This window comes from Leptosomus discolor, chromosome 11 (assembly GCF_034619465.1).
Source record: "Leptosomus discolor isolate bLepDis1 chromosome 11, bLepDis1.hap2, whole genome shotgun sequence".
In the NCBI taxonomy this organism is placed as follows: Eukaryota; Metazoa; Chordata; class Aves; order Leptosomiformes; family Leptosomidae; genus Leptosomus; species Leptosomus discolor.
Window position 1 is genome coordinate 21,919,836 of NC_141401.1, and position 18,837 is coordinate 21,938,672.

Consider the following 18,837-nt stretch of genomic DNA (forward strand, 5'->3'; position numbering starts at 1 on the left):
CATGTCTTTTAAGAGCCCATAATGCAGTGACATTCAACATCCTAAAAATAACAAAAGAGAGACAGGTTAAAGTACATACAAACAAAATCTTAATTCTTTGACCATAATCTAAACTGGTTATACCACACATATTCATGCTCTGTCCTTGCAGATGTGGTCCAAAATGTTGCATTATTCATGTGACTTTGTAGTTGTTGGGACCATCAGGGATATTTAATATTGCATTGGGCAGGTCTACTTGTATGGTTTAGTACAAGCTTTCCACATGAGTAACTTTTCTGAGATCCTCACACAAACGGAATCAGGATTCCACAATGCCAACTGTTTCTTCGTGAACTATTTACGAAAGCTAGCAATTCTGTATGTAGCTTACAAGCGTTTTAACTGCAAGTCTGAAATTTAAAAAATTTCGGCAGTAAAGCTGTAAAAGAACCAAATGGTAATATTCTAAATGAGCATTCAAAAGAGGAATAATTCACATAACTTCATATCGAAGCGTCAATCTAGCGTACTTTCTGGGAAATTCTTAGAGAACATTTCTGAAAGCCATGAAAATCTGCAATCATATTCCAGTTTTGTTGTTGCCGGAAACCTGAATGAAAGTGAAATATTGCAGATTCAACTTCCTCTGAAATGCAACAGCATGTTCACAATGAAAACACAAACCCACTGTGCTTTTTTGAACGCTGCTGCGTCAAAATAGAAGTCCTGCAAGAAAAACCTGTGGTAGGTAACTGATGCCTGAAGTTGAACAGCAGCATTCAAGATGGAACATAGCTTCTGTCAGAAGAAAAAAAATAAGTAGCAAAAAGAACAACAAGACTTTAGAATACTAAGTGTGCAGATGCTCAATCACAAAATATGCATGAGAGACAATGGATGATAGGGTCCTTGCCATTATTAACAATACCACAGTGGTTGCAGAAGCTCACTATCACCAAAACTGTCACTGTTGGAATACTAAAAGTGAAGAGGACAAAAATACTGGTAAAAATGGATTAATCTCAGAGAATTTGATTATGCAGAAAAAGAAAGTGCTGCAAATCAAGAACAGCTTGCATCCATCAAAAATAATCTCTTATAACTAGGAGTGACTGATCTCAGAGTAAGATTAGCTCGATCTATTAGGTTGCTTGGAAGACAGTAAATGAGAGATTCAACCAAGACACATATCCACTGTAAGCAGGAGGCTGAGTTTGGAGGAACATTAGATGCTCATCATGACAAAAGGAAAGCTCATCATATACCCAGACAACCTGTTGACGGATAAATTTGCCGTAGATAATCTAGAACTAAAGATGAAGTCAGAAGCAGTGAAATCAAAAGCAGCAGATGTCTCAGCAGCTTGAGGTAGAGCATCCTTGAAGATGAGAGATGATACCAAAAGAACAAGGTTTGAATGAACTGTAGCTGCTCCACCCTCAGAATCAAGGCTCAGTAAATGTATCTGCTTCCATCCCATGCTTTCCACTCAGTATTTAAGAGCAAAAAGAAGCTTAGCTACCAGAGCAAAGCAGCTAATAAATTCCTTCGGCCAAGATTCAGTTTATGCAGTTACATGCAACAGGAGTAATTCAAAGCATATTTTGCCACTACATACTGTAAAGTCATTGGCAAACAAAAACGCAACTTACTTGACTATTAAATAGATCAGGACTTGTACGGTTTAGGGAACACCAAAAGAGAATGACAAAGCCCTTTAGTTTCAGAAGCTAGGATCAAGTTCAGAACAAAATGGGCTTTGATGTCAACACATATATGTCACCATTTCCACAAGCTAGAGCTTGGGATGATACTGATAGACTTGAGCAGCAAAGAAACACTGCAAAAATGAGCAGCAAAGAAACACTGCATCACGTAAGTGAAACTCCTGGTAAGCCTTTCTTCAAAGGAGTATAGCCCCCGAAAAGCTTCAAAGCAGAGAACATTACCACAGAACGGCCTTTGCCAGGCTACAATACTGGGAGAAAAGACCAGACCTGCTGCCTAAAAGATGCAAGAAGAGAATACCACAGCTTCAATGCATGAAGAAAAAGGAAAAGGTCTGGTCAGATCCTTGTTTGCTTACATACCAAAATAATCCCAAGCTGGACTGGGTTCAATTTTCTGGTCCACAATGATGTATCAGTGAGCCAAGGCAGTATAGGATACCTGCTCACTTTCAACTCCCCTGCAACAAAAATGTCTGCTGTCAGTTCATTTAAAAATATGTTAATTGTTGCGCAAAGCAGAGAGTTGAGCATTAGAAGAGTACTGGCATAGTTACTAAGCCTTATTCCTTCAGCACAAGGTGGATCACTACACAAACAAGGCAACTTTATGTAAAGTAACAACTTAAAAATTAATTCCTCCTGGAACATCTCCAACGAAGTTATCTGTATTACTAATGGCAGAATTCTGGTCCAAAGACAGGTCTGATCAACACTACACAGAGCTCATGGAACATGTCTGGTCATTAGCAACAAAGATGAGTTTTACAACACATACAGTCTGATATATAATAAGATACCAAAAGATACCATCTGAGAGATGCAAGAGAAGATCCAAAAGCGTTCAAGATTGTAACTGTGAGTCAGTGTTTATGATGATGAAGTGATTTCCAAGAGCCCCATAAATAAGTCATACTTCATTGAATTATAGTCCAAAGAATGGGAAGAAACATTCATAGATCACTGAGAAACTACACAGCAAGAGTTATGAATATTGTCTGCAAGTTCCTCTTCTTCCAAAACAAACCAGAGTACCATGAAGAACCATCCCGCAAAAAGATGAACCTTTTTGTGTGTACTCTGTACTGCAAATAATGAATTTAAAAAAATAATAAAATCTGCTACACAGGTATACTCATGCTCTTAGGTTTAGCAATGATACATTCTTGTCCAAAGTATCAGAGAATTAGTATACAGAACAGGACAAGATTTACTGAAATTGATGAAGTCCATGAGCACGACAGTTTCAAAAAGCACCATCACAGGTTAGATCACCTCATGTTGTACCAGTAACTAATCTTATGCCAAAATCAGAGCTCTCAAAAATGACAGCTATCTGCATCTGTCCTAATCTAACAGCTTGCAGAAACAAACCTGTACATATTCTTGCCTCCACTTCAAATCTTTTCAGCACCCAAATTTCCAAGTAATACATACTTTGTATATCCAACATTCTTAAATATTTTCATATGACATCTCTGTAATACACTCAAGACGGCAAGATCCTTGGGCAGTACTGACAACAGCCTGCCACATCTGTACCGCTTTCCCCACCGTCCAGTACATCTATAACCTTTCCTTACATACAGGTCAACAAGTATTAATTTCCAACACCTAATGCCAGCTCCAAGTGGAAAAGCTTAGGTTTTCACAGCTATCAAAGCTTAATACTTTATTTTTCCATTGTCTGAGTTTCACTGAAATCTAAACTGCAAAAGGACATGTGCCACCCTGGATTAATGAAGGGAATATAGCTCACCCTCCTGGATGACTCTTTCCAGTGTTTTGTCCAATTTCAATATTATGTACTCCAAAGTCAGAAACTTCATTTTTTAAAGGCTTTTTGGAATGCTTTCCCAAATTAGCTTCCTTCCCCTGTTCATTCCTGCCAAAATAACTTCAATTGTTTTCAATAATGTCTATTAGCCATCCCATCAGACCACCAGTTTTATTCAACTGTATCACATACTAAACAGCTACTATTAGAGGTTTGACGTTTATAGCATATATTTTGTTCTACAATTACTCATAGCCAAAAGGATCTCTATGTTTGGTTCAGATGACAGATTAATCTAGTACCCTCTCTCTTACTGGCCACTTTGTGGAAACTTAAGAAAGAAAATACTTAATAGTTAAAAAATAATCTATTGGGGATATTTCCAACACTCAGTGAGGGCTGATTGAGGCCTATAGATCTAAGAACTTCTCCCTCTGTTGGAACAGTTCTCATCATGCATGAGAATATCTAATCCCTTTTAGAATCCTGATATAGGCTAGATGGACTCAATAATACCCTGTTGTTAAATCAAGGTTAAACTATTTTCTTCCAACTTCTAAAATACCTTTCTCTGAAGTTTAATTGACATTTTTGTTCCTGGTTTAGAGAGAACTCAACTGACACGCCTCTGAACCTTCAATTAAGGCGTAAGCAGACTCAGGCTACAATGTAAAGCCTCAGGTACTGTGCCAGGATAACCAGGGATGGCTTGGCACATCTGCTTTTTTTAAGGTTATAAAAGCCCCACACAAACCCTGCAACACAATCTCCACAATACTACTACTCTTCAAATCCTTAAAAAACCTGAAAGCCAAAATCCTCCTATTAACTTTTCTTCGAAAGTCGTAATTAAAAAGTTAATACAAAACTGTGTAGCTTTGGCATATAAATAGCATTATTTTGAAAATAATTTCTGAATTATTTATAAAATATTAAGACTGAATTTGTCCTACTTCAATAAAGGTCACTTCTTTTTGTATTCATATTACTATTATGTGAAGAACATAAAGCACCCATTTAATAAAGCTAGTATTAAAAGCAAGCTGAATTAACAGTCTCACTACATCTAGACTTCGAAGTCAAGATTGAGAAGTTCTAATACTGCAAGAATTATTTATGTCTCTTTGGCCAAACAGAACAAGAACCTGATTTTGATTTTGGCTGCAGTAGGTAATATTTTTATCTCCTCATTCTGGTAACTGTGGACACGGTAAGAGCAAAAAGCACAAGTAAGGGTCTATGCTCATCCATATATTTCAGATTCCACGAAATTCAAAAGAAACCCAAGTTCAAAGTGCAAATTTTGGCCATCTTCACTAAATTAATAGAAATAAACATTGAGCAGTAAAATGAAACTTACTCAGGTACTTGTTCAGCAGTTGGGATACCTACAGAAACTGAAAATAAAAATAAAGGATTTAATTAAAAATACTTTAAAATGTAGGAATACAGAAGTACTCTGTTTCAAATCCAAGTACACAGAAATAATGCTAATGCATCTGAAAAAAGGACTGCAATAACACCAAGACATCCACATGTAAATATTTATACATGTATACTATATAAAAAAGACACTATGTGCACTCACCTTTCTCTAAAATAACTTGACAAGTATGAGTGTGGCTTTCACTCAGATGTGTGGCCATTCTATCTAAGCCAGAGACATCAGTCAGGAAATCACAGTTCAGACACACTACAGTCACACCTCTAGAGAAGAGAAAGTAAAAAGGAAATATAAATAGTATAAATGGCTGTGAAAACAGTTTTCTTAACTTACAGCAACTGGACAGACTATAAAAAAAATAAATAAAATTTCCTGCAACTTTAGATAAGACAACTCACAAAAACATATTCTTACTTTTTATACTGCAACTGGCACCCGGAAATCCCAGTCAACGACCAGGGCATCTCCATGCTGGATGCAGTACACAGAACACCGCTTTAGACAGAAATTTAATCTGTAAAGCACGAGTTTCTCTGTTTTGGTGGGTTTTGTTTGATTGGTTATTTGTTTCCCTCACCCTCTCCCCATTTTGCACATTATGAATAATCGAAGAATAAAGAAATACAAATATTTTTTAAAACTGCTCAGAGTTAGGAAAGAAGTTAATAAATGTGGACAAATAACAAATATTTGTCACTGAACAGAACGCTGCTAGTGGAAGAACTAACATTTTTATTTCCCTGTTCTTTCTAAATTGTGGAAGCCTAGAAATTGAAGAGGCTCTAATCTCATTGAACTCATCAGTTCACTATCAGAAAGTAAAAACATAATGATCTGTAACTGAAAAAAGCTGAATTACCGTAGCTCTTCTGAATGCTTCTTATAGATCCAAAATCTTTTACTTGGACGAGCACTGTGAAAACTAAATATAAGAAAACATTACCACTTAGACTGGTTTTCTTGAGTACATTACTCCATATACCCCCTACACTGTACTGCAATTTGCTTATGACAATGCATGAAAATAGAAAGCTCAATTACTGACCTGCATTATCCTAAACCAGTAAATTGCTGAAAGCTTACAGTATAGGCTTGTGAATCTCAACTCTAGTTCAAAACACTGGCTATCTCATAAATAATGAGTTTGGGAGGGGGAAGGCTTAACTTTGTCAGCACAGTCCTGCAAGAACATAGAGACACCGCTTCCATCAGCAGTTTACAGCTCTTGAAGTACTACGGCGGTAGCTATACAATACTCCACAACAGAACTGAAGCTTTGCTGAACTCACGCTTCCTAAAGAGAAGGATTTAAATAAGAAATCAAATTTTCAGACAACCTTTAAGTTCTCTCATATGCAGGTTAAGTATGTGCCAACACTGTACTCCCACCTGAAACAAAAAACAAGCAGCTGAGTACAGGAGCTGCTACTGCAGAAACACCCTCCAAGAGCCTTCCTCCTCACTATCCCTTGTTCCTTACACTCACCAAAAAACGTGATGATGAGTGCTGCAAGGGGTCACAGTAGGGGGAGCATTAACGCATCAAGGGGACAAAGGACAAAAGACTGGCTGTTTTACTGTGTGGTTGAATCTGACAACACCCAGAACATGGGCAACAGCAGAAACAGTTCACCTTAGATTCCCTTCTCCCCGTCCAGAGTAAACTTCCTCATGTACAATCAGAATTACGCACATTAATTTTTTATTTTCTTTTTTGGAAGCATGCAGCCAGCAGGTTATACGCATAAAAGCATGTAGATCAGCCTAGGTCTTACATAAATAACAACATATAAAACACATACAAAAACTTGTGAAGTATTAGGTCATAAATTCAAGCATTCTAGCATTCAAAAAATGCCAAGGCGTTTTATACATACATGTACTTAAACAGACAACTGCATTCTGTATTTTCCTGCAATATATTTGGCTAGTTCAGGGCACAGGATTAACAAGGAGGTTTTCAAAATCTTGTTTCACTATCACTGCTACGTGATCTGTGTCTAATTATCGCATAGTATAACTCTATTGCTCTGAAGACTCACACATTTGTTTTCTTAACAGGCTTTTTTACAGCTGTCATCACTAATATCCTACACTGCCTCACAATCAGTAACAAACCTCCTGCAAAATGAGATGTTATTTTTATGGGTGTCCAGAAGTAGTATAAGGAAAAGTATCCATTTGAGTATACTATTTTAAGACATCCTTTACGTGGTATTCTGAGCACAGATTTCATTAGTAATAGCTGTGGCTGTATGCATTCAGCACTTGTAAAATGAGATCAGGTATTCAATCTGAAACCCAGAGAACACACAACAACTGGTCTGGCTGAAATGGTTATGGAAGATCCCACAGAGATTCTGAAGCAAAGATAGAACGCTGCCTGGATTTTTAAGGCAAAACGAGAATATGGGGTTTAGGCCCTCATTACAAAGTAAAAATCCAACCTTACACATTTCCTTGCCAGTCCTATGACTCAGTCCAAAATTCAGCAATAGAAGCACTTAACACACCTTACAAGATTTAGGAAGTATCTGATAACCCAATAAAAACTTTAAAAGAGTTCTTACCTCATCATGTGATTCACATAGGCTTTGCTACAGCTAGTGTTGTATCTGCATAAGCTACAGTGGACGTAAGCAGGAAAATGGCTTGCAAAATCTTTTATTTCTGAGTAACACTCAATGCATTTGTGAACTCCCAAACGATACCTAACAGTAACATGAAAAAGTTAGTATCAACACTTGAAGACGAGAACTCTTTCAAACTTTTTGCTTTAAGTCAGTTGCAAGCGTGTGCACATTAGGGGAAAAAAAAAAAAAAAAGAGGAACTTAAAAGCGTATCAGTTATTCTAACTTGTGTTAGCACACATGAAGAAAATTCTGTTTTTTCTTGAATTATACTGTCATTATGACCTTATTAAAAAAGTGAAAGGTAACGTAAGCATCTGTCATTGGCTACCCCTGGAAACGAGATACTGCAGGAGACGAGAAGCTCCAACTTCAGCTGCTGCTATTGTTTCTATGCACTTGAGAAGTACTTCAAAGAAATGCTTCATCCATCACAATGCACAGAAAAAGCCTTTGGTTTTCCTGTCACTCCTGATATTCCCTACAAGCTCTGAAATATCTACAATACAAGAATGTAATCCTGCTCTTCCCCAGTTTTGCTCGCTGTTCTTGGATGTTTTGGAGAGCTACACACTGTGAGTGTTAGCACCTTATTGGAAGGGAGACTTCTAGAATCTCTGACAAAGCAAATTGCTAACTCAGCCAATGAAACTATATTCTAATCCATAGAACACCCATTAAATTATTAACATAAGGACAGGAAAACCCAGTAAATCGTAAGGACAGCATTCTCCTGACAGCTTGCTTTTACTGTCTTTTTATATATTTTTTTTTTTTTTGGTAGCTCCCCAAATGAAGCTATCTCCTAGGACAGACAGGAGTTAAGCTTTCAAATGACGGGTTCAAATAAAACCCTTAAAAAAAAAAACTGAAGGAGGAAAATACTTTTCCATTCACAAGAAAGCTTGCAAAGAACACCCAAGCAGATGTATTCCTCTCCACTGATCATTTTTAAACATAAATCTGCCTAATGAGTCAGTATTTGAAGAGTCTGTGGCTCACTGCAGAGAAATACTCTAAGTTTAGAAGAGAAAAGTTTCGAGAAGATCTGTTCTTCCATCTTAAATCACTACCAACAAAACTGGTGAATGAAGATTCAGGATTATAATCACAGTACCAGTATGTGGAAAGTTCATGTACCTGCTTTTTCTGTAAAACTGAAGTGTCAAGTCTTCTGTATTGCAGTATTAGAAGTTATTGAAAGATAATTAAACGATCAGTTATTTATATTCAAAGTGCAGCTAAGATAGTTTAATACTAATATTTTACCTCAGATTATGCAATGCTGTATTTGTAATTTTTTTTTTTTTGCTGTTGGTCCACGCATTTTGCTTCTTTGATGTTGTTGATTTTGCTTTTCCTTTTGACTTATTTGTATTAGATTTGTTATGATTTTTAGTGGTTGTGTTTTTAGCTTTAGGTGATAACTGAAACGTGGAAGTGCTTGTGCTAACAGAAGATGTAGCTGATGATCCTGATTGAAGAGATCCAACAGATGCTCGAATAGTCACCTACAAGTACAAAAAAAAATTAAAAAATCTATTTAGATTTAAGCTTTCTAAGTACCCATTTCTATTTGTCTCAAATTCTAAGCCACTTTAGGACAAAAATCATAATATAAGAAACACTGTTCAGTAAAGACTGCTTTGAAAAATATGAAATGCTGTTACCTATAGTAAACCTAACCTCAATAGTCTATTGGATGCTTAAAAAGCTCTTGTTTTGGTGGAAATCGTTAGCCATGACAAAAGACACAGCTCTCCTTTCAGATCCACAACTGTCTACATCCTGCTTTCTCAAAACAAGAAGATGTAGCTGCGGAAAAGAAACAGTGTGGTCGGTCCAATTAGCCCTCCTAAGAAGAGTATTAAACAATCCCATTAGTGCCTGGATTTAACAAAAGCCCTGGGTCTCATTGCCTCATGATTAGGCAATCTACCTCCTTCAGGTATTTTTGCTCCTCATCCTGGACCCCCAAAGAATAATTTTGGTTTCTGACCTCTCATCTGGCATTATTGCACTCCCTTGTCTTGCCCTTAAATTTAGTTCTCCAGTTTTCACTTGCAGCATGACTCCTAATTATACTTCTCGCCCATACTCAGTTTAGAAGCATCTCATCTTCTAAGCCTGGTTCCAAGCTCTTCAGTCTCATAATCTACATCCTGTCAAGGTCTATTAATACCAAAATTTTAACATAAACTAAGCTTTTATTAGATCACAAATACCCTGAAATCTTTAGAAAACTGAGGTATTGTCACAGAACAGAGAATCAGTGCTTTACAGGCCAAGCAACACAATCAACATTAACTTCAGCCATTTTCCCTTCCTGATTCTACAGCAAATGAACTGTGAAGAGCTTATCAAAACATTTATTTTCTCCTCCTTTCAATTGAAAGGACATATATCTTCATAACTCACCAAAACACTGTAGGAAAAAGTCCTGAAATCTACAGGAAAAACCCTAGTCTAAGTGGTTCCTTCTTGAGAAATGGAAGAATTATTTAAAGATAGCCTAAGTGTTCTGAGGAGACCCAAGTCTACTTCATAAAACATCTAGCAGAAGTTGTGGGGGTTTTTTTCCCCCCTTCAAATGCTGGAGCTAAAAAACCCTGGTGAATGCAGTTTTAAGCACATATTGCCTATGGAGAAGTAGGTTTTGCACTCTATATGACTTCTTGCCACCACCTTCCACAGGTTGAAAATCTTTTACAAGAAATTATGCTGACCCCTCAAGACCAACATGCAGATTATCTCCTTTTCTCCTAGCACAAAAAAGGATAAATGAGAGGGGGCAAATTAACCAACAGCTCAAAAAAGCAGCAGCACTGACTGGACTACTGGCATATACATGTATGGAAGAATGGGACAGAGAGCAACACCACAGATCACCAGGAAGAAACCATGAACTGTGCTTGGCTATTCTTGGCTACTCTTGCAACAAGAGTATTGTTTAGAGTTTTAGAGTGGCAAAAAAAAATTATTTGCTTTCAGAAAGAAAGAAGAAAAGCACCTCTTCCTATTCCACCCCTTTAACAATTTTTTTTCCCTTTGTCCCCTCTAATTTTCCTGTATCAACACTTACCTTTGTTCCAGGAGGCAATCCTTCTAACTGTTTGGGTTTCCTAAATGTTCGGTGATGCTGAGTCTTGTGATCCATTTTTTCTTTGCATGTCAAAAATTGCAGTCTGCATTTAGTGCAACGGTATATTCCTTTTTTCTTTTAAAAATGGAAGACAATCTATAGTAAGCATGAATGTCATGGTAAACAAAACTCCAACCCTAGCTTGTCTCAAGCAACAATCATTCGGTTTCCAAAACATCAACTGGACAAATCCCTGATATTGTACAAAGCCAAGATGCTGTGTAGGAATTGAAGAGACAATATTTAAATATTGGAAAATGCAAGGCAGTATCATGACTAAGAGGAGGAGGAATCAGGTTACCAGTTACAAGACAACATCTACTTCATAATCTTTTTCTCTCCTTGAACTAGCGAAAGGTTTGTGGTAACCTCAAGAAAACCAGAACACATTACTACAACTGATGAAGAAATGAAATAGCAGAGATATTCTTTCGAGGATATTCAAGAGGTCTTTTTAGACAGGTACCTGCTACCACACAAAAACATGACAAAGTCTAAAATTCCCTTAAAGATTTTTTCAAAAGCAGCAGTCATAACTCTTCTACCATATTTTGGTAACTATTCTTATCCAGTGACAACCATACAAATCAGCTATGCTTCCCCAGCCCCGAGAGAGATTCAATACAAAAATGTAGCATTTTTCTAGCATTAAGAATTGAAAATATCTGCTTACCTGATGCCTCATGTAATGATGCATATACGGGGTTCCAATTTTAATTACTTTGAGGCAAAATGGGCACAGCAAATGTTTTGTATTTTCATGAACTGTTCTAAAATGTGTTTCTACATCTGAAAAAGCTGAAGATCTGTAGTTGCATACCTAAAACAAAAAGTTTTACTTTCTTGTTAAAAGTTAATTGACAGTAGAGACAGGGGGTTGGTATAATCTAAATACAAACAAGTCACTCAGATACCTGGCAAACATATGGCATTTCACCTGGCTTATGATTGTCCTTCATATGTTGCAAAAGAACTTGCTCTGTTTCAAATGATAATTCACAGATTTTACAAATCGCTAGAAAAAGTGAAAAACAAGAAAAAAGTAAAAATTTGTTTGGGGTCATAAGCAGATGAATTATAATACATATGTATATGTGAACTAGATCTATCTATAAACGTAAAGCAATCTAACAATTATTCTACGCTTCAGAAGAAATTCCCTGCACGGTTTCAGGAAGCCAGGAGTGAAAGGCCCTTAAACAAAATGAAGTCTTGCACTCAAGCTTTCAATTAAAAAAAAAACAAACCAAACCAAAAAGCTTTTTGAAATATTTTTTCCAGACACATTGCTCTAACATAAACTGAATGAGTGCTCAGCTCCTACATTAAATCTCAAGATTATTGCTCTTAAAGTACAATAGCTTTATTCTGAAGTTACAAACCAGCAAGATAAGTCAGAAAATACCTAAAAATTTTAGGTCACAAGAAGATTCAACGTGATACAATCCAACTTACTGGATGACTCGTAAGGCGTGTGTGTACTTTCAATGTGGCACTGCAGTTGGAACGGGGTGGGAAACTGTCGGTAACAGTGCTGGCAGGTGGTGTGGCTTTCCCAACTTTCACTGCTCTGCTTCTCAAGCTCCAAGTGATGTTTCATGTGGTTCATAAATCTTTAAATGATAACGAACAGGTGCAAAACCCTACATTTTAACATTCACTATATATGACATGTCACATGCAAGATGTGCAGGATTCTTTAGAGACTTTACTCTGTAAGGACTTCTCCATTAAAAAAAAAAAATCTAAGGAATAAGTAGTCGTTCAAAAGGCAAAGGAGGAAGCTGACTATGCCAGAAATCATCTTTCAAAGCTTAAAAAGAAATCTTTACTATTATAAGGAATATGCAACGTATCTGAAACTTGTTCTCAGACTAAGCAATCTATTGCATTTTTCATGTCTGCTTAGATAAAATTCTTGCCTTGAAATAAAGGAAAATGAGCAAAGGCAGCAACAATAAAATGTCAGCTATTCACACTTCACCACTATCAGAGTCTCAAAGCCACTTTCCGAAACAAGTATAACTTTAGCTCTGCTGAAAACTGGAGTAGCAAGAACATATCTGCAATTAGGACGTTATAGCTTTATCTGAAACTACCTCCATTTAAAGCTGGCAGGGCTCCAGGAGCTTTCTTTGTATAAAGCATTTAGGACTGAAGTGGAATTATGAAGGACAGTTATCAAAGAATGCCATTGTGCAGCTGACAATCAAGAGTATGAGAAACTTGGTATGTTACTACCTCAAGTTACCACCTTTTCCTCATGAACATGTCTACGCATCCGTAGCAGGCACCTATTCTGGCTGAGAAGTCTAGCCACTCATGACAACGCTGGCAGGTCACCATTACTGGTGGAGCAGCACAAGGACAGGTTGATTGCATAACCCACTACTGTTAAACTTCAAAACCGGTTCTATTTCGAATGTGCTTCATCACAGTACAGCCAGAGGAACTAGTAAATGTAGGTCATACCCACAACAGGAATGTAGTTCTCAAAGCGACCTTGGAATTGGAAAAATGAGCAAGGAGAATAGTCTCTTGAGCTCAAGCTTTTAATACCACGCAGTTGCTTAAAAAAAGAAAAAACTACCCCCAACCTAACTGAAGATATCCAGGTACCCAAGCAGAAGAAAGGAATTGACACTAATACTGCATATTACCTCATCAGAACATTAATTCAAGGGTATGTTCAACCATAGATCTTTTAGAGGAAACAGGGGATTACCCTGATGAATCACTTTGTGCTTTCCTGAATTAAGGTCCAAAAAACTTCCACTGGAAGTAGAGAGGCACTATGTATGTATTTTGTCCACTATAAATGGCTAAAGGTAAAATATACTTTGGAATAAAAATTCTGAAGTTACAGAACTACAGAATACAGCTACAAAGTTACAGCAAAAATTAATATGGCTGAAAGTCGACTCTAGAGGATTTGAAAGAAAAAAATTCCGTGCTCATTTTGAATGACTTGCTGTCACGCAGGCACCACAGCACCAATAGCCTACGATATAATGCTGAGTAGAAAATAGTGCCTGAAAAATATTTTTTAAAATGAACCCAGTATCTTAATAAAGTCTTCTGTGGACTACGTGTCATGATACTGCAAGAAAGGCTTATTTGAGAAGTATTATGCACACAAAACCAGAAGAAAAACCTCTCAGCCCCATACCAAACATTGTTCATTACATTTAAAACAATAAATTGCAAGGAAAGAAACGCCATGATTAACAGGAACTACAAAATCATAAGAGTAAACTCTTTTAAAATGTAACAACACACAACACTTTAAAGCTGCTTAAGACAAATTACCAGCACTCTTACTTGGGATTTACACATACTGAACGATCAATAGCAAATTTAATGCTTGTAGTTCCATGAAACTTTTGTTTTGTTCAATAATATGGGTCTAACGGTAGCATAAACCTTAATTTTAACCTGCAGACTGTGCCCTTTGAATGAATAGTCCATCTTTCAGTTTTACATTCTGCTACTTCAGCTTCCCTTGAAGAACGCATGCAAAGAAGTTCAATGACCTTAGCTTCCAAAGGAACAACGGCACGAGCTCATCTACCTATTAAAACAGCTTACTGAAGTTTTTTGCAGCATTTGGAAGTAAAATTATTCTGTCAAAATAACAGATGCTACATAAGCAAACCACCAACTATTAGTCATTGTGAATCCCTAAAGGGAATTCACACTTACATCTACTGCTATCACCATCAATCCGGATGGCAAACAGTAAAATACTTTGTGTTGCCCTTTCTAACCCCAAAGGTCCTACAGCTGCTCTCATTAAAACTCTACTGTTTATGTTAGACACCATTAAAATTTGTACTCTAGTCTGTAAAAAGTTTAAGTTATGGCCTTACATGCACAGTAAAAATTAATTCAATTTCTGTTCAAGTTGCGTAATATTACCAGTTTTCAAGGAGATAAAAATTTCTATTCCAGAGAGACAGATTTTTAATGCATGAGACTATGTCCTATGGGCTGTAAGTGATTAACAAACAATTAAGAAAGTGAGTTCAAATACCTTATGTTATTTTTAAGAACTTTCAGACAACTGAAGCACTTAAATGTTGTATGAGTCTTCTGCTCCTGTTGTACCTGCTGGGTGTCACCTTCATGTTTCCCATAGTAAAAGTCATTAACTAACATAATCAATTTTCCTTTCTCAGATTCAGCAGTCTTGTTGGTTGTGCTTGAACACTCCATTTTGGCCATTCCCAGGAAAAAGTTATTTACCATATCTGGACAACAATACTGGATGGAAAGGGGGAGGAGAAAAGACAAAGGTCACCAGTCTCTCTCACCAAACTGCATCAATGACAACAGCATCTTAAAAACTGAAGCCACTCACTAACTAGGGTTAGATGCAAAGGTCAGTTCTCTGACACACTGACGTTATTCATATTCACATATGGATTTTGAACGGTAGATCTTTAGGTAATGTTTAGGTAATAAATTGCTATATATTATAAAAACGGAAAAGGGATTATTCTCATAGGTTCATGTAAGATAAATTTAAGCTAGAAATCAGAATACCAGTGTTACCTTACTCATTATAAAAGTGTCTACTTCATTTAAATTTAATGACAAGAAAGAGAAAAGCAGCTTGTATGCAAGTATTTTGCTGACAAGTGTAAGTTTACTGAGAACTTAATAGAAAGCTTTATCTTTTATTTCTTTGGGGAGGACATATGTTGAAACCTGCAGAAGTTCTTTCCAGCACTACTGAAAAATTCAGAAATTAAGTCACATGACACATTGTTGAAGCTTTTTTATGTCAAAGCGTACACAACGAATGCTTAACCCAATAGCTGTACTATGAAACTTCATGCTGAAAAAGTGTGAAGTACTTCATTCAGAAGATGCTATGAAGTTTCCAACAGTGAACAAAATTAGAATGTTTCAGAGGACAGATCCTTCTGCTGCTGAATAATGGTTCTTATTGTGCAGGACTACTTTCTGTAAGCCTACTAGTAAGGAGCTCATTTCCTATTGTGGAAGTATAACTCAGTATATTTATGCCACATAGATTAACAAAAAAATTAATTAAATACTAAGTAAACCCACTTCTTCAATGGTTCTTTAATTCAGTTGATGTGCTCAGTGCAAGAGCTATTCCCTACAAATAACGATGACAGATAAAATCCTTGTTTTTTTCCACTTTTATGTATGTTTCTTCACTGTGTTTCGCAGCTGAAGAAGACAGTAGCTACCATTTAGGGTATCTTAAGCCCAGTAAATCAGAATTATCTGTGTTAAGATTAACTCAGAGCCTCACAGGTTTCTATTACACAGTAGTTCATACTCCTTTCTGCATGGGTTATTCACACTGTATATAGAGTGCAAAGCTATTTCTCTGTCGCCTGAAATGGAATACACATGCTTGAGAATTGCATGAATCTTTGCCAAAAAAATAAGAAATATTTTCCAGGAAACAATGTTTCCAGAAACAACAACAAGTAGTTTCATAAGCAGACTAAGTGATGATTAATTTCTGAAAGCTTTGTTTCTCACAGTGTTTAAGTCTGAACTGCAAATTAAGTTTTTCCCCTCATCTTAAATTTTTTGGCTACCAAGGGCTGCATCAAGATGAAAAGGTAAGCTTATACTGTCATCTTTGTCTCAGTAGTGACCTAACACAGATGTGGGTCAACTGGCTACCTATTAATCACAGGCATCTACTTTCATCAAATTCACCTGAATCTGGCCAATGGTTCAAGAAGTCACAGCTGTGGCAGAGAGAAATCATACAGAGACAGCAAATATGCCTCAATTCATTGGAAAAATAAGGCAAAAAGTGGCAAGATTTAGAACCCTCATACTCCGTTCTTCCTCTCCGTGGCTGCACGACATTGAGCATTTGGGTTCTGGCTGATCACAGCCAGAAGCCAGACTATATTTGTACCAAAACATGGCGCACTCTCTTAACTAAAGAGAAGCCCACAAAAGTTTGCTATAACATTTACCAGCCCCAAAGTATTTTACCTTCATATGATTTTTTAGAGGATCCATAAGATTGAAATGAATATTGCATTTTGGACAAGCTCGTGGAAAAGGTCCTCCATTTTTAATGGTGCTTGATGCAGCATTTGTACCTGTAAAATTTAAAATCTGTTAATACTCAGAATTCACAGACTACTCCATTTATTATTTATTATTCTAGCAAAATATGCTATTTCAAATGAAAACTGTTATAACTGATGTAGCTGTGGTAACCATAAGCAAGGTTTTACAGTCATCATTTAACTACTTTTCTTTTTTTCCAAACTCAGTTTAAGTTTGTTCTGTTTGATACAGACCTAGAAACAACTTTCACAAAATCTTAGCAATAAGGAAAAAAAAAAAGAGGGGGTGAAGGTAGCACGATAGAGACAAAGCATTAATTCTGTGCTCCACCAACCCCAGATAGGATGGATCTTTTATGTTTTCAAGAACTTTTAACTTTCAAATGACCATGTAAAACTTGTTTTATGCCATGACCTGATCATCATCACAATAAGGTTCAGATAACTGGTTTGGGGAAGGAATTTCACCATCTAATTCTCAATGAGGAAAACATTTCTCTCAGGACAGTTGCTGGAACCCAGGCCTATTCAGATGCATCATTCCTGTTGAGCAAAGGTGTCTTTGGAGAACCTGGAGAATAAATCTCTAAATAATTACTTCCAAATGAAAGGAAACAGTATTTCTCTTATCAACATAAAATGATTAATAGCTTTTGAGCAAAAACAAAAAAAGCTTTGCATGAGCTTAAACTTTAATGAATAAACCCAGGCTTCCAGTTTTCTCCAAACTGCTAAAAAAACATTATACTGAGAGCTACTTTTCCAGATGAAGTTCTCTTGCATTCTCAAGTCATTCACAGATCTGGAGGACTCCATGCTGAGTAAGTAGTTTAGAAGAGTTTAAACACAGGAAGAGTTTTAAGTAACATCTCCACTGTAGAGTCAACTGTGCCCTGCCAGGGCTATGAAAAACCGTAACAAAACTAACCACACAAATATATCCACCTTATAACAAGTCAGTAAGTAAGTGTAGGAGCTAAGAAATGACCATGCAATAGCATTACATATTTTTTCACAACAACAGTCTTGCACAGTCCATGAAGTGGACGTGGATCAAACTGTTTTTCCTTGAAGATAACAGTAGTATTACTAAGAATCATAACGAAGCAGAAGTCCTTCACATGAGTGGATGGCCATGCAAGAGATGTACCGCAAAACCGTGCTGCATGTCTTTGCTATTATGGTTTGTAAAACACGTTGACATGTGACAGCTAAGCACGAGCTGAGCTGTAACAAAACAGGTTCTGCAGCAAGATCTCATGTTCTGTGGTGCTTCAGTGCTGGATTCTGTGAAAGATTAGAAATTGCTATGCTAGCATGGGATGGCTTAAATACAAACTCATAAAAACGAGGTTCTCATTGAATATGATCTACTTCTTCGTTACTGCATTTAGTAACATCCTCCCGTTATCTTTTGTGTATTATAGGCTGCAGCACAATATCTGTTTTACCCAACACAGGGTGGAGGAAAAGTTTTTGCTGCAATATTCCATGTTAAAGCCACTTCCTTCTGGTTGCTGGGGAAGAGCCTGATAGCGAACCAGCTGCAAACAAGACATGCAAAAAGACCAAATATGAAATTATTCCAAACAACAGAATCACACTGTAGGTAGCTCCTGATTTGAACATTATAGGAGACAGTATGTGGTTGGAAATATCTCAAGGTCAAGAATAAATCCTTGTCTATTTCAGTCAGCTGAAAAGCACCTTTTGGCTCAGGAGGAAAGTGCACCTAATTATTAATATGCTGAAAGCACTAGACTACTACTCTTCTTGCAGGGAGGGAAAGGTCTTTCAAAGAACATCCTCTCTTTCAAACTTAAATCCCCTTCCTCCCTTCCCACTACTATTTTAAATCGTATCAAAAACACTGCTGCAAAAGAAAGGTTGGAACTGCAAAACACACTTTGCAATAGTTATTCGAAGTACAGAATCACAGAATAATTCAGGTGGGACTGCTTTTGTCCAACCTTACCAGGATGCTCAGAGCCACGTCTAGTCAGCTTCTGAGATTCCACAATCTGAGTCCTTGCTGCCTTGCCTGAGATTCCTAAAATTAT

At 36.9% G+C, this 18,837-nt stretch overlaps 1 protein-coding gene across 1 annotated transcript in view; it reads right to left on the bottom strand.

Moving 5' to 3' along the window:
• ZNF280D (zinc finger protein 280D) overlaps positions 1 to 18,837 on the bottom strand; it is a 48,848-nt gene that overhangs the window by 13,729 nt on the left and 16,282 nt on the right. The window contains exons 5-15 of the mRNA XM_086471375.1: positions 16,698 to 16,807; positions 14,737 to 14,966; positions 12,159 to 12,316; positions 11,618 to 11,718; positions 11,377 to 11,523; positions 10,644 to 10,778; positions 8,831 to 9,072; positions 7,501 to 7,641; positions 5,790 to 5,852; positions 5,075 to 5,193; positions 4,847 to 4,883 (exon numbers count right to left, since the gene is read on the bottom strand). Coding sequence (XP_086327501.1) covers positions 4,847 to 4,883; positions 5,075 to 5,193; positions 5,790 to 5,852; positions 7,501 to 7,641; positions 8,831 to 9,072; positions 10,644 to 10,778; positions 11,377 to 11,523; positions 11,618 to 11,718; positions 12,159 to 12,316; positions 14,737 to 14,966; positions 16,698 to 16,807 — 1,483 coding nt within the window. The remainder of the gene's footprint in view (positions 1 to 4,846; positions 4,884 to 5,074; positions 5,194 to 5,789; positions 5,853 to 7,500; positions 7,642 to 8,830; positions 9,073 to 10,643; positions 10,779 to 11,376; positions 11,524 to 11,617; positions 11,719 to 12,158; positions 12,317 to 14,736; positions 14,967 to 16,697; positions 16,808 to 18,837) is intronic.